Genomic DNA, 25,586 nt, shown 5'->3' on the forward strand with positions numbered 1-25,586 from the left:
ACTTTGGGGAAATATATGTGCTGTATGAACTTTGGGGAGGTGAACGGTACTTTGGGCTGTGGGATTGAGTGTGTTGTGCAGGTGTTTGAGTTGTATTGGCGGGTTATACGGACGGGAGGGGGGAGGTGTTTGTTATGCGGGATTAATTTGTGGCATATTAAATATAAGCCTGGTTGTGTTGTGGCTAATAGAGTATATATATGTCTTGTGTTTATTTACTGTTTTAGTCATTCCCAGCTGAATATCAGGTCCCACCCGCCTCTCACAGCATCTTCCCCTATCTGAATCGCTCCCACTGCCCTCTAGTCCTTCACTCTCACTTTCCTCATCCACAAATCTTTCATCCTCGCTCAAATGAATGGGGAAATCGTCGCTTTCTCGGTCCGAATCGCTCTCGCTGCTGGTGGCCATGATTGTAAACAATGTGCAGATGTGAGGAGCTCCACAACCTGTGACGTCACGCGCATATCGTCTGCTACTTCCGGTACAGGCAAGGCTTTTTTATCAGCGACCAAAAGTTGTGAACTTTATCGTCGATGTTCTCTACTAAATCCTTTCAGCAAAAATATGGCAATATCGCGAAATGATCAAGTATGACACATAGAATGGACCTGCTATTCCCGTTTAAATAAGAAAATCGCATTTCAGTAGGCCTTTAAGTACTTTTAGTTTTGGTTGATTTTGACTAGCGTATATAGCGTCAAACTGACATGATGTCCACTGTAATATTGGCAGAAATATTATGTCTCTAATGGCTATTCTGATGTTAAATTGCAGACTTTATCAAGAAATGATCTTGGATTGTGCTCCAAACGTGACGCTACTACCCAGAAGGTATCGGGGCGGACGCAGGTCCAAAGCAAAAAACGACCGGCGGCAGAGTTTTTTCGAATGTGGTGGCAATTTATTGCTCCCACGTCAATTTCCGATAGCTAACATTAGCATTATGATTTGAGCATCAAAAGGTACTTACTAGTTTAGCAGGAACAGAGCCAAGGCAGCACCGGTCGAAAATCAAACCATCAAAAAGGCACAGCAGAGACTTTACTTTCTGAGACTCCAACGAAAGAACCACCTGTCACAAAAACTGCTTGTGTCTTTCTATCGCTGCTCAATAGAAAGTGCGCTGACATACTGCATGTGTCTATGATATGCCAGCTGCACAGCGGCAGAGAGTAACGCACTTCAGAGGGTCATAAAAACTGCCATGAAGATCACTGGCTGCTCTCTCCCTCCCTAGAAGTGTCAAAAAGGCCCAAAACATCATAAGGGATCCATCTCACCCCGGACATAAACTTTTTGAACTGCTGCCCTCGGGCAGGAGATACAGGACAATAAAATGCCGGGCAAACAGATTTAAGAACACTTTTTACCCGAGAGCAATCGCGTCGCTGAACACAAGGCATAAAAAAGAATGACTGTGCATGTGAGCTGTGTGCTTGGTATTTTATGTATTATTTTTATCAATTTATCTGAGTACCATGTTCTTATGTTTTTTATGTGTCATTATGAATTTGCACTATATTAGTTTGCTTGCAATTTTGTTGTACAATGTTCAATGACAATAAAGATATATTCTATACTCTATTCTAAATCCCTCCTCATCTTTGAGATCACGCCAGCAGAGGCAATGTTGCTCCTGACTGTCCTTTTGTGCAGGTCGCATCCTCTTTAAAAAAAAACTTTTTGTTTCTTTGGTTGTTTTGGAGCTTCGGTCATGATAGCAGTAATTGTGAATAAATACATACCGCCAAGAATCGAATCAAATCGAATCGTGTGATGCCCAAAGATTCAGTTCTGACAGTCCAAGTATGGAGACACGAACACGTGGACGGAGGATTGTCTCGCCATTGTCCTTCTGCACGGCTTTTTGTCCGCAACTGTGCCGGTCTGCACGTACCTTCCAAACATGTCAAAATACGAACGCAAAAAAAAATCAGCCGCGAACTCTTCCAGGCTTGATAAATCACACTCGATGAGTACATTGTGGACATTCTGATGATCAGCACACGCAAACCTTTTAAAGACCAGGCGCACAAAATGTGCAAATAGTAGTCATCTATTCAAGATACACACCTAAAAGAGTGGGTTTAGACTCCTGGACTTGACATATTGCTTCCGTTTTTCACCAAACAGTTTTCATTCAACATCAGCGGTGGAGAGTCTTCTTCAGGATGCAGGACTTGATCAGTATTAAGCCTCCTTCATTGGCCTGTCTGAAACCTGTATTTTTCTTGGCAATTCTACTATGACCACGTAATGACGTACAAAGAAATGTCAACATCAATTATACTGAGATAGAAAAAGTGAATGAAATCAAATTTCTTTGAGTACTTTAACAAAATACCCAGCAGGCACAACACATTGATACAACGTTGATTACACATACTGTATATATATTTTAAAATTGACTTTGCAAAGTAGTTTGTAAATATTGATAACTAACATTAGATCCACGTTGTTGGTTGGAAAAATTCAATGGTCAAATCAACATCACAACCCAACATTGATTAAACGTCAAAAAGCATGTTGTTTCAACGTTGTATTTGTGTTTTAGAATGACCAAATTTCAATGGTGAAACCGAGTCATACCAAAAACTATAAGAATGGGACCCATTATCTCCTTGCTTGGCACTTAGCATCAAGAATTGGAATTGGGGGTTAAATCACCAAAAATTATTCCCGGGCGCACCCACCGCTGCTGCCACTGCTCCCCTCACCTCCCAGGGGGTGAACAAGGGGATGGGTCAAATGCAGAGGACAAATTTCACCACACCTAGTGTGTGTGTGACAATCATTGGTACTTTAACTTTAACATTAGAATATTGTTTGGGAAATTACCAAAATTCAACATTGATTTAACGTCGTCAAAAAGCATGTTTCAATGTTGTGTTTGAGTTGCCTATTGTCAGGACCTAATTCAACAAGTTCTCAACGTTGTTTCAATATCTTGTTCCTGCTGGGTACTCTCTGACAAACTTATGAGCAGTGCTGGTTACCGGGTCATGCCGGATGACCCAGGATCGAATCCTGGGCGGAACAGTAAAGCAGGGACTGAATCAGTCGGGTCACACTGACAAATGTTTAGCCTGCAGTTAAGAACAGTGTTCTCAGTGGCGTTTTCTACACAGATGTAGTTCGCAAATGGGTCCGGCCCAGTCCGGTCGGCACAATGATCTCAATGTGTGTACTTCTCAGAGTAGAAAAAACTCACTCAGCAACAGTTTAACGTTTAAATGCATGAACTTCACACGAGCTCGTCATCAAGGCCAACCCGGAAGGTGAAGGTGGGGGGTAAGTCATCAGAGGGCGGGGTAAAGTAGGTGGAGGGTGTGGACTTGGACGACCAAGCATTCCTTGTAACTGCCTGTTGGGGTGCATTGGGTTGTCTTGAAAATGGTGAAGGTTTTCAGTGAAATGATTGCCACTTTCACTGTCGAAGAAGCTGCTTTTCTGACTGAGAAGGTGATCAGAGATGAGCCCTTGGTCTTGGGTGTGGTGAATGTCGGTCACACTCTTTTTCCGCAAGGTAGACTCTCGGCTGGAAGACGCAACCGATTGGCACTCGGAGCTGCCATCACTGCTGGCGCCAGTGCCTTCCACAGGCGTGACTCTGATGGTCGTGATAGCCTGAGGGTGTGGATGGAAAGGAGGAGCGTTTATGGCACTCAGAGTGGGAGGTTTGTTTGAGTCGTGGTCCTGAAAATGGTTGGGTTTGTTAGTTTGTGACGGATGGAGTGAATATATCATATGTGGGAGACTACTGTTTGAAACTCCTTCTCCAACACTTTTATTTTCGAACTTGGTCACCGTTTCACTCTCCCGCCCATCCAATGGCCCGCCATCCTTAAGGGAATCGTAGCAGTCCATATTGTTGACGGTAAAAGCTGGCTGCCGTAGCGATAGTTGTTTGTCCGCTGGATTCCATCGCCAAGAGCCGCTTCCATCAGTGCTCGGAGGTTTCACAAAGGGCCTTTTTACTCTCGACTCTGGGTGGGCTTCAACACGGACTATACTGCCGGTTCGCTCCAAACCTTTGCCTTACAACATAAGAGGAATAAAAAATGTAAAACAGTGAATATCACACAAAGAGTCTTCAATATTGTTGTTCAGTATGATCTCAGCCAGGGGTGTCAAACCTACGAGCCGTGAGATGCGTTTTCGGAAATTTATATGAAAAAACTGCTGTTCCAAATGTGTCCACTGGATGTCGCCAATGCTATTCTGTTAGGTAAGCACACGGTTTATAACGGGGCCAAGCATGAGGTGCACAGTAAAGCCTGGCTGCGGCACTTCCCCTTCAACCCAAATGGAACGTAAAACCTGCCGTTTTACATATTCTGCTTCGAACTATTCGTTGCCCCAAAATGTCCATCAAAAATGAGAAAAGTGAATGCGGAGTGTAACGCTACCTTCCTGACTAGTTTCTACCTCCCTTTTTTGTGGTTTGTTGAGTTACCACATGATTAATTAATTAATAATTTAATACATAAATCAGTTTTTATCTATTTATTATTTATTCTGTTCAACACCAGATAGTTGTGACTTAATGTTAATGGCTTTGCAGATAGTGGAGAGGCGGGGCCGGCAGTCAGACAGCGAGGCAGGGCACACCGGAGCCCGCTCCAAGATGGCGGCAAGGAGGCGTGGACGGCGAGCGAGCAGCAAGGCGGGGCGCGCCGGGTTCGACGCCGCAAACAGTATCAGGTGTGTGGATCGCCCAGCTGGGCACAATCAAATAATCCTCTTGAACTATATAAAAGGGCGGCAGCCGTGAACGTGAGAGAGAGAGGCGGAGAGACGAGAAGGAGCCAGAAGGAAGATGATGCAGAGCGAAAGAGACTGAGAGCGCAAGGGAGACGACGACGCCCGAAGCTGAAAAACTGGAGCGGAGGAGCGAGCAGCAGACAGAAAAGTTGAAAAGCGACTCGGCAAGAGACGCATTCTTTGAAATAAAGAAGTCTAAACCTGCTTGCAAGAATGTAATTCCTTGGTGGTCCTTGGAACCCGCACGACAGCGAGCGACTGTCACACAGATATACTGACACAAAGTCCAAGTTCATTGTGTTTCTAAAACTGCACCAATTTTTTCCTCAGAATTTTCAACTAGCTTAAGTCAAGGGGATTATTTGTATTGATGTGTATTTCTGGTCTTGTCACCCCCACCCGGGCAGAACGGCTGAATCAAAAGAGACGTTGGAGACGCTCTGATGAACAAAAAGTTGCTTTATTACAAGCGGGTATCATTATACAGGTCTGCAGTACCTGGAGGAGCTCAGGTCAAAAATGAAGGACTCCTAACTTGGACTCCAAACCATCAGTTTTATATTTCTCCTTCCTGTCTCTGTGTGTGTGCCAAGTCAGGAGAGCACATCCTGACTATAAAAGGAGATGTTCGTGTGTAAGTGTCTGAAAAGACAACAGACATATACCATAACTTGTAGGTTGACGTTAAGAGAAGCATGGAATCTCTCCTCCAGGATAGAGCTATAACTTTTGCATTCCGAAGCCTGGTTGTATTGCTTCTTCTCGTGAGAGAGCTAACTCAAGTCCACATGCGAATGTCCAACTAAGGCTCCTTAATTTATTATGTGCTCAACCCTTATTTACTGGTGGTTCGCTTTCGCCAAGTTGAATTTGAACATTCACCATATGTAGAACATAATATGGGTTAATTCATTCACTTCAGTATCTTTTTTTGACCCAAGTAAAACAAAGAAAACAGCCCCAAGTTGCCTTTATTTTTAAGTTATCATGCCATGATTTTACCAGTCCGGCCTGCTTGGGAAGGGACTTTCCCTCCAGGCGGCCACAGAGCTAAAATGAGTTTGACGCCCCTGATCTGAGCAAAATAGCACCATACCTTCTACTTCCGCTGCGCCAGTGGTGGACGCTGGTGGTGACGGGTCGTGATCCGTAAGAGCTCTGTAGCGAATGGATCCCGTGCAACTGACAACGCTGCCGCTGTCCTCTGATCGAGTAGAGTTGAGCAAGCCGTGGTGTTTTGAGAAAGACATTACCTAAGAAGAGAGAGAAATGGTCGCTTGTGTTATATAGTGTGCGATACTGTTTGAAGCTTTTTCTCTAATTCCGCAGCCCTACAGTTTCGAGTCATATCACTTGGTATGTGAAACATCCATCCATCCATTTTCTACCGTTTATCCCTTTCGGTGTCGCGGGGGAGCCTATCTCAGCTGCATGCTAACTGTTAAAAGTGAAAGTCCCAACGATAGTTACACACACACTAGGTGTGGTGAAATTATCCTCTGCATTTGACCCATCCCCATGTTCACCCCCTGGGAGGTGAGGGGAGCAGTGAGCAGCAGCGGTGGCCGCGCTCGGGAATCATTTTGGTGATTTAACCCTCAATTCCAACCTTTGATGCTGAGTGCCAAGCAAGGAGGCAATGGGTCCCATTTTTATAGTCATTGGTGTGACTCGGCCGGGGTTTGAACTCACGACCTTCCAGTCTCAGGGCGGGCACTCTAACCACAGGGACGCTGAGCACTTTAGTATGTTAACCTCAGCGTGCTTGTATGCTAACATTAACATGCTAACTTTTTGAGTAAATTTTACAACCGTTTACCCCAGACTCACATAACTTTGTATGTGACTTTTTGTAACTGTTAGAATGCTAATGTTAGCATGCTAGCATGGATGTGCTAACTTTTTCAGCTAATTTTACACTTTTTCCTCTAATTATGCAACCATACACCTTAGAGTCATATAACTTGGTATGTGAAACATGCTAACTGTTAACATGCTTGCATGCTAACGTTAAGATGCTAACTTTTTGAGCTAATTTTACTACCGTTTACCCCAGAGTCATATAACTTGGTATGTGACACTTTGTAACTGTTAGAATGCTAAAGTTAGCATGCTAGCATGCTTACATTAGCATGGTAATTTTTTCAGCGAATTTCACACTTTTTTCTCTAATTACACAGCCATACATCTTAGAGTCATATAACCTGATATGTGACACATGCTAAATGTTAGCATGCTAACCTATTGAGCTAGTTTTGTAACTGTTTACCCCAGAGTCATATAACTTGGTATGTGACACTTGTTAACTGTTAAAATGCAATTGTTAGCAAGCTAAAAATAGCATGCTAACTTTTTCAGCTAATTTTACACTTTTTTTCTCTACTTCCGCAGCTATATACACCTTAGAGTCATATAACTTGGGATGTGCATGCTAACTTTTTCAGCTAATTTTACACTTTTTTTCTCTACTTCCGCAGCTATATACACCTTAGAGTCATATAACTTGGGATGTGAAACATGCTGACTGTTAGCATGCAAACGTTAGCGCACATGCTAAGTGTTAGCATTTTATTGTTGGCATGCTAATGTTTTAAGTTAGCTCTGTAGCTCATTTCGTACTGTTACATCTAAACCTCACAGATTCGGACATTCGAAACCATTTTAAACATACGGTGGCTTCCAGCGTCCCCCGGGCAGAGGTCCAGGGCACAGATAGCAGTCCCAATAAATTTTCCGCGGGAATTTTCTAGTTGATTTTATTCTAATATTTATGTGTATAATTTGGGTGCAATATCATTGAGTCCAGCTGCCTCACAAATACTGATACTCTCAAAGCCGACCCCCCGCAGTGTATTATTTACTAAAGTACAAATGTTTGATGAATAGGATGGAAAATAGTATGCGGCCAGTTTGTTCAACTGATTGCCAGTACCCATGGTAAGGACACACTGTAGCCCTAACATGTGGACCATTTTACCAGCACCATCTTAGTCTTTTATCTTCATCGCCATAAGTGATATCTTGATATGTCAACTCACTAATCAAAACTTGTCTTTTATATAGACGGAGCGTCGGGGCAAAATCCTGATTTGTCATTTGTCCCCATTTGTCGGTCTAACTAGTGGCTCTCCAAACTGCCTTCTCCAGTACACCTGAATAGACCTTACCAGGGAGGCTGAGGAGTGTGATCCCACGATAGTCGGAAGATACAATTTGGTCGCCCTCCTTAAAGAGAGGAACTGCCACCCCGGTCTGCCAATCCAGAGGAACCGTCTCCAATGTCAACACAATGCTGTTATTGACGAGGTCTTTGAAATATTTAATCAACCGATATACAGTACATCATCCCAAGTCGAGGTCAGCAACACACTGTCCCTACCATTCATGGTGTTGACAGTGTACTACATCCCCTTCCTGAGAAGTGGTCCATGATTGTCCATGGCTTTCCCAAACTTTTTCCTCGGCAACTGCCAAAACAGCACCTTGGCCTGTCGGTACCAGTCAGCTGCCCACCGGGTACAATGAGTCAAAAAGACCCGATAGGACTACTTCTTCAGCTTGACGGGATTCCTTACTGGTGGTGTCCACCAGCGAGTTCTGGGATTACCGCTGCGGCAGGCACAGACCACCTTGATTGGTGGTTGGCTGCCTCAACTATAGAGGCACGGAACAAGGCCCACTCTGACTCAATGTCCGCTGCCTCCCTCGGAACATGTTCGTAGCTCTTCCGGAGGTAGGAATTGAAACTCTTTCAGACGGGAGACTCTGCAAGATGTTCCCAGCAGACACTCGCAGTGCTTTTGGGCCTGGCAAGTCTGAGTGGCATCCTATCCTCTCCATTGGTGCTAAAACTCCTAAACATGGGACCGCAAGTCCGATGACAAAACCACAAAGTCGATCATCGAACTACGGCCCGGGACACACATATGCTTGAACATTGTGTTTTGTTATGGGCAATCTGTGACGAGCAAAAAAGCCCCGAAAAAAAACACCACCACTCGGGAGACCGTTAAAAAAGTTAAAGTTAAAGTACCAATGATTGTCACACACACACTAGGTGTGGCGAGATTATTCTCTGCATTTGACCCATCACCCTTGATCACCCCCTGGGAGGTGAGGGGAGCAGTGGGCAGCAGCGGTGGCCGTGCCCGGGAATCATTTTTGGTGATTTAACCCCCAATTCCAACCCTTGATGCTGAGTGCCAAGCAGGGAGGTAATGGGTCCCATTTTTATAGTCTTTGGTATGACTCGGCCGGGGTTTGAACTCACAACCTACCGATCTCAGGGCAGACACTCTAACCACTAGGCCACTGAGTAGGTTCCTCCCAATAACACCACTACAAGTCTTGATAACACAACTAAGCCACTGACACGGGGGATTCTTTCTTTGGTCTGCAGCATGATACAGAGGCAAACTCATTCATTTGTTTTTGGTCATGTTTGGCTGCACGACAACCGAGACAGTATTTAAAAAACCTGACGTGACTTTTGGCGAATATTTAGTCAAAAACCAAATCCTACGTAAAAGCAATTTAGGGACGAGCGGTAGTCAATGGATGGATGGATAGATGGGCAAAATTTGAGTAGGTTATTCATGTAAGTGTGCCATCAAGTATTTCTCTCTCAGTCATGATCCTTCATGACTACTTTGGTTTTGTTCTGTGTTCTCTGCCTATTTCAGTGACAGTGCTTTTGTTTTGTTAGCGCCTCTGGTCTAAGCACATTATTAAATATACTTTGAGCTGCATACCGCCTGCTGTTCTCTGCATTTTAGGGTCTTCCCTGCACCTGACCTGTTCTACTTTCCCCAGAAACCCACCCCATGATGCTAAATATTCCACTTTCATGTGTAGCATATCAGCATAAGCAAATTAAGACATGTCAATTATAATTCATACTCCAGTCCTGACCTCGCCTCTCACCTCAAGGCCTGACATCTTTATTGCGGATGTCTCTCTTTGCCTGCATTTATGTGGTCTGGATCTACACTATGCATGGTCTTGTGCATGCAATACAACATATACAGATGATTATACAGTTAATTTCCTTTCAGGGATTAAACCTAGGAAGGAATCCCTTACCTGCATGAGTCTGGGTTGACCGCCTGCACTGAGTGGTCTACATGGAAGAGTTGTCTTCTCTGTTACTCTCATCCAGTTTTGTTTTGCTGATCCAAACACATCAACCGTGCTGTCTTCTGATTCACTCTCCTGATCCTTGCTCGTAGAATTCTCCTCCTCAGGAATATGAACTAGCTGAGACGATCCAGGACGAGACTGAATAGTCATTCTGGGTCCACCGGGCAAACCAACACCTCCGTTCTGGTTGAGGGGATTATTATTGGATATTGGAACACAGCCAGCAGGTATTTTGTTGTACTGAGCAGGGATGTGGGCCCCAGCTTCCTGGCCAGGGACCAAAGGCATATAATTTCCACTATGGGGCTCTGGAGCCAAAACCATGGCCGATGGTTCAGAGGGATAATGCAACTGCACATTTCTTTGAGGAGATAAAGAAGCTGCTCTTATTCCATCCATCACCTGCAGAGACAGCTTCCTGTTGTCATTCTTATTCTTCCACTGGTTGAGGAGTTGTTTGGATCGCACTGAATCCATTGAAGTGTGGATCGAGGCATGACGCCGAGGAATACGACAACCCTCTGATGAGGAGCCACCATGCGACCTAAAGGAAGACGCAAAACAATGAACTGAAGTCAAGATAAACTGTGATTAAGTACACTTTATATATATGTACTTAATCACAGTTTATCTTGACTTCATATACGGTATACGTATATATATATATATATATATATATATATATATATATATATATATATATATATATATATATATATATATATATATATATATATATATATACATACATACGTATGACTTCGTATATACGTATATATATATATATATATATATATACATACATACATACATACATACATACATACATACGTATGACTTCGTATATATATATATATATATATATATATATATATATATATATATATATGTATATATATACATACATACATATATATATACATATATATATACATACATATACTGTATATGTACACATAGATATATATATACACACACATATATATATATATATGTTTATATATATATATATATATATATATATATATATATATATATATATATATATATATATATATATATATATATATTGTATATATACTGTATATATATATATCAGAGGTGGGACCAAGTCACAAGTAAGACTCAAGTCTTTGCCCTCAAGTCCGAGTCAAGTCCCGAGTCAAGACAGAGCAAGTCCGAGTCAAGTCCAAAGTCAAGACTGGAAAGTCTCAAGTCAAGTCCCAAGTCCTGCATTTTGAGTTTCGAGTCCTTTCAAGTCGTTTAACCACAGACTAATATATTTACACAGATTGTGTATGCTTTTAAAATGCTGTATTTATTTATTAAAACATGTGCATTTGAAATTGCAGGGAAAAAGATAGTGCTGACATTGCACTTCAAAATAGCACTATTAACCAGTCATTTTAAACATGTAACTCATTCCTTTACAGAATAAACACATTTGAAAAAACAAGTGCAACTGTACTTATTTGCACAAAAGTGTTAACATTGTATTTCAATGGCATATTGCATTGTAACTAGTTCCACAGCAGTTTCTATCCTGTTCTTACCTTATCTCATTGATCTCATCTCATACTGTATGTGTGTTTATGTGTGCGTACACATGAAAAACATAACAAATATATGAACATAACAATGAACAGAGTTGTACTTTTTAGATGTCAGGACCCTATGCAATATGTACACATATTCTTAATATAGTATACATTTTAACTGACCTTTATTTGACTATGTTTGTCTTTTTGTAGGTGGCTAAAATACGCGGTGCTGCTGACCACCGTCTAACTTTACGTTACTGTGTGTGATACATTGACTAACGTAATGTTACTGTGTGTGATACATTGACTAACGTAATGTTACTATGTGTGATACATTGACTAACGTTACGTTACTGTGTGTGATACATTGACTAACGTTACGTTACTGTGTGTGATACATTGTCTAACGTAACGTTATGTGTAGGTACCTCATGCAACCCTGCTTAAAAAAAAATCACTTGACAAAAAGTATGAATAAGGTAGCAAACTGCAGTGGACGCAACAGATTGCCGTGTTTGCAATGACGTTATAACCATAGACATCTTATAAGTAGACGCAGGTTGCTGTGACGTGAGCAATTTGGCCGCCATCTTGAAGTGGTGATGAGGAGCCGGCGAGCAGCCTAAACTGACAGTTGACAGGTAGAAAACAAAGATGGTGTTCAGCGTTTTCCTGCTCAAATGAGCGGACTGTTGAAAATAGGAATCGGGGGATTACTTTTCACAAGTAAGATTTAACATTAACATACTATTGGTTGTATCTTATGAAAATAATATTACCACAGAGTTGAGAAGGATCAAAGATCTTCAATATTTGTATGTGAAAATCACAAATTAATCTTCTGGGGGAGGATGACGCCCTACAGGGGTTTGGTTTACAAACTTTCAGCCCCACCTAAAACAAAATTCACCAGCCGCCACTGATTATGATGCATTCTCATTTTAGGCAAAGTATAAGACAATACTTTCTTAACAGTATAATTGTAACCAGGAATCAGTCTTCAAGTAACAATATTCAAATACTAACATTGTTGGGTAAAACAGAATTTGGTTTTATTCTGAATCCAGTGAAACAGATTGGTGGTTTTAGCTGATATGAAGACTTTCAGGTGTTTATATGTGTTTATGTTTAAGTATTTGGCAGACGCTTTTATCCAAAGCGACTTACATAAAATAATACATATAAAACAATCACTGCAAATATTATCATTTAAGGGAAGAATGTAATAGAAAATATCAATACAAAGTGTCAAGACAGAATAAACTCTCTGCTGCTGCAGCAACAGAGATACAGTCTATAGGTCCCTAAGATATATAGATATCTAATGTATTCATACATTGTTTATGTAGGATATACGCATGTATATATAACCTAATCATATTGTTTCTTCAACTTAAAAATAGTTTACCGTTTTTTCCCCTTCTCTAGGATTATAATCCCAGTTTTGATCTCGGACGTCTGGTCACTTATAGCATATAAGAATATTATATTACTGTTAAGCAAACTATGAATACTAAAACACGCCAAAACATGTGTCTGTTATCATAGCTACACGTATGACAAAAAAGGGGGGTGAAAATCAGTGGTGTTCAGTGAGGTAAAATGAATTAAATGCGCTGACAGTTCATTGTTCCTGCCAAATGAATTGCACTGAGTGGAGCGGATCACCACTCCAAGATGGCGGCCCCGCGCCTCGTCTGCGCCAGTAGGCAGTAGCGCTCCATGCTGCGTCTACTTATAAGATGTCTATGGTTATAACGTTAGCAGTGAGTTTGCAGCCTCACTGATTTAACTACACAGCAAATACAAGTCACGTAACTTAGCCAATAAACGTTATCTTACATTCAAAACTTACCCTTCTTTGTGCAACTTCAAATGTTGAACGTTGTTGCGTCTCCGTCTGTAATATTCGAACTGCGTGATTTCCATACGGCAATTCGTTTTTTGTTGACCAAGTCGTAGTTTTTATACCCGAACGAAACCAACTTTGGCATAATTGTTGCGTTGTTTGACAACTTGTTCGGTGGTTGTACTGCAATTTGATTGGATGAATGCTGCGTGATGAAAACAACGTAGATCTAATTTGATTGGCTGTTGTACTGACAGCACACCAGCTGACAGGAACAACACGCTGAGAGACACAGACGAAGAAAATGAAAAATACGGAGCGCTCCCAAATAACTTTTTAAGCGTTGGATTTTGGGGAAAGTAGCAAGTCATGTCAAGTCAAAAGGCTCAAGTCCAAGTGAAGTCACAAGTCATTGATGTTAAAGTCTAAGTCGAGTTGCAAGTCTCTTTACATTTTGTCAAGTCGAGTCTAAAGTCATCAAATTCATGACTCGAGTCTGACTCGAGTCCAAGTCATGTGACTCGAGTCCACACCTCTGATATATATATGTATATATAAATATATATATATATATATATATATATATATATATATATATATATATATATATATATATATATATATATATATATATATATATATATACATGTATTGCAGTGAAACTTGCCAAGGGACATGTAACCAAATATTAACATTGCTGTATGTATACTTTTGACAAAGCAGATTTGCTCACATTTTCAGTAGACCCATAGTAGATCAAATAAAATAACCAAACTTCATGAATGTTTTTTGTAACCAACAAGTATGTGCTCAAATCACTCTATTACAAAAAAATAAGAGTTGTAGAAGATATTGGAAACTCAAGACAGTCATGACATTATGTTCTTTACAAGTGTTTGGCCACGACTGTATACACATATATACATGTAGATATATACAGTCACCCAAATTTTACCGTAAAATGTATGGTGATTGTGTTACTATTTTTTTTTTTTTTTTACAGTGCATTACTGTAAATTGAAAAATGGTACCACTCTAATTTTACGGTAAAATTTTGTCGACTGAGCTGCCAGTTTTTTACAGAAACATTTCTGGCAGGGCTGTCCAAACTGCGGCCCGCCTGTGTCTTAAATTTGGCCCGCAGGACGGCACGAGTTCGTCAAGCAATCTGGACGGGCATTTATATATTAAATGTCATATAAAATTTTCTGATAGATACTTATTTGTCGTCATTTGGAGTGTACTTTCGAGGAAATGCATTCAAAGCATTTATTTATATGACCCCATCCAAACAACCTTCCCTAGTCATGGTGCAGGAAAAAAAAAATGTTTTCAAATTATATTTTATTATATATATGTGTTTTGGTTGGATAAAACGGTGTGGAGGCGGGTAATGTAAAAACATAACAATTAGCCAAGAGACAGCTCATGTCCCGAAATCCCGTAAGCTAGACACAGATACCACTCTATGTTTTAATGGTATTCCTTTTTTGAACCAAACTCAACCTGACAGTTGTTTAATCTTTAGAAAACGTGAAATATCAGTTTATTATCCTAGGATATTATTGGCGAAATGGGAATAACAATGTGTTACCTTGGCAGTGTGCTACTGCTGAAGGACTTGTCAGAACTCTCCAAAGGACTTGGCGGAACGATGACCTTCACTTCAGCATTGGCGACCTTCAGACTGGACCTGGATGGCTCCCGGTAGGAGGAGCTTCGTGTGAGGATCCGCTCTGCCTGATTGGGGGAGAAGGTGTGGGTGGTGGACCTGGTGTTGATTGGTTCCGGTTGACTGGGTGTCAACATGTGGTGGCCCACTGGATCACAGAGCAAAGATCCAAATTCAAAATGGATGACAATAAGGATGACAATGGAAGTTAAGTCGCACCAGGACCAAAAAGGTCCTCAGGGATTTAAGAACCATTTATAAAAATGATTTTGATTCATAGTTTTGTCTACTTTTTTTTTGCTCAAGATTTTGATTCATAGTTTTGTCTACTTTTTTTTGCTCAAATCTCTCAATTAACTTCAGTCCTGTATGGAAATAGCTACCATGTCATGTTTAACCTTTTATATGCCAATTTGCTCTAATTATGGCAGGTTTTTAACCACCTACTCAGTGGCCTTGTGGTTGGAGTGTCTGCCCTGTGATCGGTAGGTTGGGAGTTCAAACCCCGGCCGAGTCATACCAAAGACTATACAAATGAGACCCATTACCTCCCTGCTTGGCACTCAGCATCAAGGGTTGGAATTGGGGGTTAAATCACCAAAAATGATTCCCGGGCGCGGGCACCGCTGCTGCCCACTGCTCCACTCACCTCCCAGGGGGTGAAAAAGTCAAATGCAGAGGACAAATTTCACCACATCTAGTGTGTGTGTGTGACAACCATTGGTACTTTAACTTAATTTACCTTTTTTATTTTTAAAATGTTACATAAAATGAGTTACCCAAAAAAATATAAAACACTGCACCAAAATGTATTTTATTGCTAATTCTATGTAGGGATGGGTACCGTTCACATTTGAACAATACGATACCAATTCCCAGTATCTGGGAATCGTTTCTGGTACTCAACGGTACCAATTTTTTGGTATTTTTGTATGTGTTAATAAATGTTAATAGTTTGATAATAAAATGTTATTTTTTAATGTCACATTTAAAATTCAGCTATTTTTTTTGCCATGTAGTTACACTTCCAGGACATTAGATGGCAGTACTGTATAGGCTAACTATGGTATGTTGGCTAACTAGGAAGTAGCTTTTTCCAGAAGACTTAAGTTAAGTTAAAGTACCAATGATTGTCACACACATGTGTTTTGTTGCGCCCTACAAAGGTTTAATACTGTAAATGCTGGGCTTATTACACACCAGCTGTTTGATTCTAAGATTCATCCTAGTTGTAGTTGTCATTACCACATTTGGAGGTGTTGAAATGGCCATGTAAAATTGTTTAGTAGCCTGTCTACGGCAAATCCAATGTAAATTAGCATCAAACTAGCACATTTTGGAAGAGTGGAGCCTTACTTTACGTCGGAGTGTTTTCTACCAAGCATACTTGCTTTGTTAGTGTTGAAAATGTCAACATTACTTAGAGGGAGTTTGGCTGAGTGCTGCACGACTGATTGTTCAAGTGAGTTACGGTGTTTAGTGCAACAAAGGTATCGAAATATTGCACCGTTTGATTTTACGTGAATCAATACTTAGTAGTACCAAGGGAATTTGGTCGGTGCCAAAAAAAGTACCAAATACAGTACCCACCCCTAATCTTATGTAGTTATTGATACCCTGGCACTTTAACATTTGCTGTTACGGTCATCGTATGCATTTTTTTCAAAATAAAAAAGCTGACACGGTTAGGTAAGGGTTTTAAAAAAAATAGATTTTCGAATGAATCGCGATTCTTACCTGTAACGATTCTTATTTAAATAAAAATAAAAAATAAAGCGATTTTAAAAGTATTGTTACTTTTTTTTTTTTTTTTACCTGACTTGATGTAGATTATCTATATCTGCAGTACAGATTTACTTTAAGTGTCGTATACTTCTCCTGTTTGCCTTATTTGATTTTATTTAATGTTTGGGTATCATTTTATTCAACAAAAGTAATATAGAAATTTATCAGAGCTATCATTTAGAGGAATGTAGTTAATCATAGAACTGGCACCCAATGTTATTAAAAAAAGTATTGATTTTGAATCGAGAATCGATTCTGAATCGAATCGAATCATTACCCCAAAGAACCAAATCGTGTGGTGTCCAAAGATTCACAGCCCAGAGTTAGAAAATATCTAAAAATATTTTTTTAGACAAAACATGATTGCTGTTTTTTTATTCAGGGCTGAAGTTGATTCGGAGTTTTGAGCAAAAAAATAAATAAATGTATCTAAACATTTTTATCTACTCTTAACTCCCTGAGGACCTTTTTTGTTCCAGTGCTACTTAACTGGGTGGAAATTATTTCCTCAATGTATCATTGATATCTAAAATAATTGAAATAAAATGTTTTAAATCAAACATTAAAAAAAAACTCTGGGGAAAAAAAATCAGTAACACAACCAAGGGCTGAGCAAAAATGGACCTGAAGCATTTTTAGGGGTACAAGTTGAATTGAGAACTTGAGGACAAAAATGCATTTTTAACACATTTTCAAAATAATACTTAATATTAATAAATTGAGTCACCTAAAACACAAAGCTGACATAACGTTTTGTCTTTAAATGTTTATAATATCGGTTTTTAGCATTTTTTTTTAAATATCAAAATGGCCCCTGCATACTTAGACTTTTCTTTATGTGGCCCATCTCCATCCATCCATCTTCTTCCGCTTATCCGAGGTCGGGTCGCGGGGGCAGCAGCCTAAGCAGGGAAGCCCAGACTTCCCTCTCCCCAGCCACTTCGTCCAGCTCCTCCCGGGGGATCCCGAGGCGTTCCCAGGCCAGCCGGGAGACATAGTCTTCCCAACGTGTCCTGGGTCTTCCTCGTGGCCTCCTACCGGTCGGACATGCCCTAAACACCTCCTTAGGGAGGCGCTCGGGTGGCATCCTGACCAGATGCCCGAACCACCTCATCTGGCTCCTCTCGATGCGGAGGAGCAGCGGCTTTACTTTGAGCTCCCCCCGGATGACAGAGCTTCTCACCCTATCTCTAAGGGAGAGCCCCGCCACCCGGCGGAGGAAACTCATTTCGGCCGCTTGTACCCGTGATCTTGTCCTTTCGGTCATAACCCAAAGCTCATGACCATAGGTGAGGATGGGAACGTAGATCGACCGGTAAATTGAGAGCTTTGCCTTCCGGCTCAGCTCCTTCTTCACCACAACGGATCGATACAGCGTCCGCATTACTGAAGACGCCGCACCGATCCGCCTGTCGATCTCACGATCCACTCTTCCCTCACTTGTGAACAAGACTCCGAGGTACTTGAACTCCTCCACTTGGGGCAAGATCTCCTCCCCAACCCGGAGATGGCACTCCACCCTTTTCCGGGCGAGAACCATGGACTCGGACTTGGAGGTGCTGATTCTCATCCCAGTCGCTTCACACTCAGCTGCGAACCGATCCAGTGAGAGCTGAAGATCCTGGCCAGATGAAGCCATCAGGACCACATCATCTGCAAAAAGCAGAGACCTAATCCTGCAGCCACCAAACCGGATCCCCTCAACGCCTTGACTGCGCCTAGAAATTCTGTCCATAAAAGTTATGAACAGAATCGGTGACAAAGGGCAGCCTTGGCGGAGTCCAACCCTCACCGGAAACGTGTCCGACTTACTGCCGGCAATGCGAACCAAGCTCTGACACTGATCATACAGGGAGCGGACCGCCACAATCAGACAGTCCGAAACCCCATACTCTCTGAGCACTCCCCACAGGACTTCCCGAGGGACACGGTCGAATGCCTTCTCCAAGTCCACAAAGCACATGTAGACTGGTTGGGCAAACTCCCATGCACCCTCAAGGACCCTGCCGAGAGTATAGAGCTGGTCCACAGTTCCACGACCAGGACGAAAACCACACTGTTCCTCCTGAATCCGAGGTTCGACTATCCGGCGTAGCCTCTTCTCCAGTACACCTGAATAGACCTTACCGGGAAGGCTGAGGAGTGTGATCCCACGATAGTTAGAACACACCCTCCGGTTCCCCTTTTTAAAGAGAGGAACCACCACCCCGGTCTGCCAATCCAGAGGCACTGCCCCCGATGTCCACGCGATGCTGCAGAGTCTTGTCAACCAAGACAGCCCTACAGCATCCAGAGCCTTAAGGAACTCCGGGCGGATCTCATCCACCCCCGGGGCCTTGCCACCGAGGAGCTTTTTAACTACCTCAGCAACCTCAGCCCCAGAAATAGGAGAGCCCACCACAGATTCCTCAGGCACTGCTTCCTCATAGGAAGACGTGTTGGTGGGATTGAGGAGGTCTTCGAAGTATTCCCTCCACCGATCCACAACTTCCGCAGTCGAGGTCAGCAGAACACCATCCGCACCATACACGGTGTTGGTAGTGCACTGCTTCCCCTTCCTGAGGCGGTGGATGGTGGTCCAGAATCGCTTCGAAGCCGTCCGGAAGTCGTTTTCCATGGCTTCCCCGAACTCCTCCCATGTCCGAGTTTTTGCCTCCGCGACCGCTGAAGCCGCACACCGCTTGGCCTGTCGGTACCTGTCCGCTGCCTCAGGAGTCCCATGAGCCAAAAGAACCCGATAGGACTCCTTCTTCAGCTTGACGGCATCCCTCACCGCCGGTGTCCACCAACGGGTTCTAGGATTACCGCCACGACAGGCACCAACTACCTTGCGGCCACAGCTCCAATCAGCCGCCTCGACAATAGAGGTGCGGAACATGGTCCACTCGGACTCAATGTCCAGCACCTCCCTCGTGACATGTTCAAAGTTCTTCCGGAGGTGGGAATTGAAACTCTCTCTGACAGGAGACTCTGCCAGACGTTCCCAGCAAACCCTCACAATGCGTTTGGGCCTGCCAGGTCTGTCCGGCATCCTCCCCCACCATCGCAGCCAACTCACCACCAGGTGGTGATCGGTAGAAAGCTCCGCCCCTCTCTTCACCCGAGTGTCCAAAACATGAGGCCGCAAATCCGATGACACAACTACAAAGTCGATCATAGAACTGCGGCCTAGGGTGTCCTGGTGCCAAGTGCACATATGGACACCCTTATGCTTGAACATGGTGTTCGTTATGGACAATCCGTGACGGGCACAAAAGTCCAATAACAAAACACCACTTGGGTTCAGATCCGGGCGGCCATTCTTCCCAATCACGCCTCTCCAGGTTTCACTGTCGTTGCCAATATGAGCGTTGAAGTCCCCCAGTAGAACGAGGGAATCACCCGGGGGAGCACTCTCAAGTACTCCCTCGAGTGAATCCAAAAAGGGTGGGTACTCTGAGCTGCTGTTTGGCGCGTAAGCGCAAACAACAGTCAGGACCCGTCCCCCCACCCGAAGGCGGAGGGAAGCTACCCTCTCGTCCACCGGGTTGAACTCCAACATGCAGGCTCTGAGCCGGGGGGCAACAAGAATTGCCACCCCAGCCCGTCGCCTCTCACTGCTGGCAACGCCAGAGTGGAAGAGAGTCCAGCCCCTCTCGAGAGAACTGGTTCCAGAGCCCTTGCTGTGCGTCGAGGTGAGTCCGACTATATCCAACCGGAACTTCTCTACCTCGCGCACTAGCTCAGGCTCCTTCCCCCCCAGCGAGGTGACGTTCCACGTCCCAAGAGCTAGCTTCTGTAGCCGAGGATCGGACCGCCAAGTGCCCTGCCTTCGGCTACCGCCCAGCTCACATTGCACCCGACCTCTATGGCCCCTGCTATGGGTGGTGAGCCCATTGGAGGGGGGACCCACGTTGCCTCTTCGGGCTGTGCCCGGCCGGGCCCCATGGGGACAGGCCCGGCCACCAGGCGCTCGCCATCGTGCCCCAACTCCGGGCCTGGCTCCGGAGGGGGGCCCCGGTGACCCGCGTCCGGGCGAGGGAAATCTGAGTCTCGGTTCTTGCATTTCCATAGAAGTCTTCGAGCTGCTCTTTGTCTGATCCCTCACCTAGGACCTGTTTGTCTTGGGAGACCCTACCAGGGGGCATGGAAGCCCCCGGACAACATAGCTCCTAGGATCATTGGGACACGCAAACTCCTCTACCACGTTAAGGTGGCAGCTCAGAGAGGAGTTTTTTTTTTTTTATGTGGCCCTTGTTGGAAAAAGTTTAGACCCCCCGCTCTAAAATATTAGAAGCTCTCAAAGTAAAAGGGAAATAGAATAAAAATATAAACAAAGTTTAGTTAGTTAGTTAATCTTAAAAATATATATGTGAATTAATTCATTTGAAAATGTAAAATAATAAACACTGTTAAATGTGTAACTGAACATTAATATTTTCATACAGGCAGAATTTTGGACACACTAGTTTATGCAGTCACACAATCTTAATAATATTAGTAGTATTGTAATATTTTACCAGGAGGGGCCCGCAGTATATTTTGGAAAAAACAAAAACAGTAAAAATGTGAGAGAAAAAGAGCAAAAAATCTGAATATAATAACAAATAAGCTGACATAATCCAGCTAATAATTAATAATACAATATTTGATCACCTAAAATAAGAGAGCTGACACACAAAAATGTATACTAAATCAGTTTTTGGCATTTTTTTATTTTTTTTCACAAAATTAAAAAATATCAAAATGGCCTGACATATTTGGACGTTTCAGTATGTAGCCCTTGGTGGAAAAAGTTTGGATACCCCTGATCTAGCGGTACGCCAAAGAATCAATTACTGAAATATTTAGACAGAGTGTTACTGTTCAAACTGTGTGTAACATTACCATGGCCAAAAGTATTAAATGTACATAAACCAAATATTAAATGTATGATAAAGCAGTATAAATATTACTTCAAAATGTGAGTTGATGTATAGTTATGTTAAGTTTATATTTAAAAAAAAAACATGGTTTGCTTACCTTGGCGGTTGTTGCTCACTTCTGATTGGCTGACACTCGGCACAGAAGGTGGGGGCGACTTTCTTAGGGTTAGGGCGGGTCGTCGCTTTCTTGGCTTGGCTTCGCAAGGCTGGAAACTTCCCACTGCATAAATGCCCTGAATACAAATATACAATGAATATCAGTGGTGTGCCGTCAGGGCCAGCAAGGCCTTCTCTGCTGGCCTAACATAACCAGAAATCCTTATCATAATTAAAAATAAAAGTCATTTTGAATTTACTTTCATAAATATCTAAAAGTATTCATATTCTCTTCATGTCACTCCTTCCAGCGCTGTTGGTTTCAGTTTACAGTTTTTATCCAATCAGAATTCAGCTCGCTTATGTTGCCATGCTGTACCAAATCTGCCTGAGGCCTTCAGAATCAACAATGCGGGTGTCCGTGCACTGTAAACGAACGGGCACATACAGTGATAGACAGTTGCGATAGCCAATCAGAATGCGAGTTGTCAGTAAGGCCTTCTAGATGGCATAAGGCAGATATATATTGTGATTTTATGAGCTAGGTAACATAAGAACTCCATTACCCAGCATGCCACAGCGCATGCGCAGTAGCCCCGTTTATGTTGTAGCTAGATGTTTTTGATGAGCACGCTGTGGATTAAACTAAGAACTCAGCCAACACGCCTCGCCTGCATCTTTTACGATTAGACAAGACAGCACATATATTTGCAAGGCCATTTTCAAGAAGGATATTTAAAGAGAAATTACATCATGTGAGACCATGTTGGCCAACCCGGAAGCTAGCTTAGCTGTCTCGGCGACGACATGGGGAAATGCCCGCTACACAACGAGCGGCACCACTGGCTTATACGGCGTCGAATGGGTTCTACTAGGGCTGGGCGATATGGCCTTTTTTTAATATCTCGATATTTTTAGGCCATGTCACGATACACAATATATATCTCGATATTTTGCCTTAGCCTTAAATTACACTTGATGCATATAATCACAGCAGTATGATGATTATATGTGTCTACATTAAAACATTCTTGTTCATACTGCATTAATATATGCTCATTTTAAACTTTCATGCATGAATTTCTCTCGATGAGCTTCAAGAGGTAGTCACCTGAAATGGTTTTCACTTCACAGGTGTCATAGTTTTGATGCGGTCAGTGACAATCTACAAGGTAAATATTAATGAAAATAAAGAAAACGCAATGAAATGAGAAGGTGTCCAAACTTTTGGCCTGTACTGTATGTATGTATGTATGTATGTATGTACACTGTAAAAGATACACTGTGAATGTACAGTGTATGTATATATATATATATATATATATATATATATATATATATATATATATATATATATATACACATACACTGTGAATGTACAGTACTTGGAAATGTCGTTTGTATGTATATGTGTATGTATGCACACTGTCAAAGATACACTGTGAACGTACAGTACAAATATACACTGTGAATGTACAGTTCTTGGAAATGTTGCACGCATGTATGTATGTATGTATGTATATATATATGTAGATGTATGTATGTACACTGTCAAAGATACACTGTGAATGTACGGTACTCATAAATGTTGCACGTATGCATGTATGTATGTATGTATGTACCGTATGCATGTACACTGTCAAAGATACAGTGTGAATGTACAGTACTCATAAATGTTGTATGTATGTATGTATATGTATGTATGTACACTGTCAAAGATACACTGTGAATGTACAGTACTCGTAAATGTTGTATGTATGTATGTATGTATATGTATGTATGTACTGTATATTTGTACACTGTCAGATAGGCTGTGAATGTACAGTACTCGTAACTGTTGTATGTATGTATGTATATGTATGTATGTACTGTATGTATGTACACTGTTGAAGATAGACTCTGAATGTACAGTACTCGTAAATGTTGTATGTATGGATGTACTGTATGTATGTACACTGTCAAAGATACACTGTATGTTTGTATGTATGTATGTATGTATGTATGTATGTATGTACTGTATGTATGTACACTGTCAAAGATACACTGTGAATGTACAGTACTCGTAACTGTTGTATGTATGTATGTATTGTAAGTATGTACACTGTCGAAGATAGACTCTGAATGTACAGTACTCGTAAATGTTGTATAGGTGTATGTATATGTGTCTGTATGTATGTATGTACACTGTCAAAGATAAACTGTGAATGTACAGTACTCGTAAATGTTGTACGAATGTATGTATTACGGCTGCGAATCTTTGGGTGTCCCACAATTCGATTCAATATCGATTCTTGGGCTCACGATTCGATTCAAAATCGATTTTTTTCGATTCAACGCGATTCTCGATACAAAAACGATATTTTCCCGATTCAAAACGATTCTCTATTCATTCAATACATAGGATTTCAGCAGCATCTACCCCAGTCTGCTGACATGCAAGCAGAGTAGTAGATTTTTGTAAAAAGCTTTAATAATTGTAAAGGACAATGTTTTATCAACTGATTGCAACAATGTAAATTTGTTTTAACTATTAAATGAACCAAAAATATGACTTATTTTATCTTTGTGAAAATATTGGACACAGTGTGTTGTCAAGCTTATCAGATGTGATGCAATTGTAAGCCACTGTGACACTATTGTTCTTTTTTTTTAATTTTTTTATAAATGTCTAATGATAATGTCAATGAGGGATTTTTAATCACTGCTATGTTGAAATTGTAACTAATATTGATACTGTTGTTGATAACATTAATTTTTGTTTCACTACTTTTGGTTTGTTCTGTGTCGTGTTTGTGTCTCCTCTCAATTGCTCTGTTTATTGCAGTTCTGAGTGTTGCTGGGACGGGTTTGGTTTTGGAATTGGATTGCATTGTTATGGTATTGCTGTGTATTGTTTTGTTGGATTGATTAATTTAAAATAAATAAATAAATAAATAAAAAATAAATAAATAAATACATTTGAAAAAAAATATTTTTTAAAAATGAGAATCGATTCTGAATCGCACAACGTGAGAATCGCGATTCGAATTCGAATCGATTTTTTCCCACACCCCTAATATGTATGTATGCATGTATGCATTTACACTGTCAAAGATACACTGTGAAAGACAGTACTCGTAAATGTTGTACGTATGCATGTATGTATGTATGTACACAGTCAAAGATACACTGTGAATGTACAGTACTCTGAAATGTTGTATGAACGTATATATGTATGTATGTATGTATGTATGTATGTATTTACACTGTGAATGTACAGTACTCGTAAATGGTGTATGTATGTATGTACTGTATGTATGTACACTGTCAAAGATACACTGTGAATGTACAGTACTCGTAAATGTTGAACGTATGTATGTACATGTGTATGTATGTATGTATGTATGTACACTGTCAAAGATACACTGTGAATGTACAGTACTTGTAAATGTTGTACGTATATATGTATGTATGTATATGTGTATGTATGTACACTGTCAAAGACACACTCTGAATATACAGTACTCGTAAATGTTGTATGTATGTATGTATGTACACTGTCAAAGATACACTGTATGTATGTATGTATGTATGTATATGTATGTATGTATGTACTGTATGTATGTACACTGTCAAAGATACACTGTGAATGTACAGTACTCGTAAATGTTGAACGTATGTATGTACATGTGTATGTATGTATGTACTGTATGTATGTATGTATGTATGTATGTATGTACACTGTCAAAGATACACTGTGAATGTACAGTACTCGGAAATGTTGTACGCAGGTATGTATGTATGCATGGACAATGTCAAAAAAAAATCATGGGATAATAATCGGAGAGTCATTT

General features: G+C 41.5%; 1 protein-coding gene across 1 annotated transcript in view; it reads right to left on the reverse strand.

Annotated features, from left to right (window-relative positions):
• Positions 1-2,416: 2,416 nt before the first annotated feature.
• Positions 2,417-25,586, reverse strand: part of LOC133579553 (phospholipid phosphatase-related protein type 4-like) — a 65,170-nt gene continuing 42,000 nt past the window's right edge. Inside the window, exons 7-11 of the mRNA XM_061934033.1 lie at positions 21,755-21,890; positions 14,891-15,116; positions 9,850-10,450; positions 5,864-6,020; positions 2,417-4,040 (exon numbers count right to left, since the gene is read on the reverse strand). Coding sequence (XP_061790017.1) covers positions 3,226-4,040; positions 5,864-6,020; positions 9,850-10,450; positions 14,891-15,116; positions 21,755-21,890 — 1,935 coding nt within the window. The 3' untranslated portion in view covers positions 2,417-3,225. The remainder of the gene's footprint in view (positions 4,041-5,863; positions 6,021-9,849; positions 10,451-14,890; positions 15,117-21,754; positions 21,891-25,586) is intronic.

The sequence above is a fragment of the Nerophis lumbriciformis genome, linkage group LG03 (assembly GCF_033978685.3).
Source record: "Nerophis lumbriciformis linkage group LG03, RoL_Nlum_v2.1, whole genome shotgun sequence".
NCBI classification, from domain to species: Eukaryota; Metazoa; Chordata; class Actinopteri; order Syngnathiformes; family Syngnathidae; genus Nerophis; species Nerophis lumbriciformis.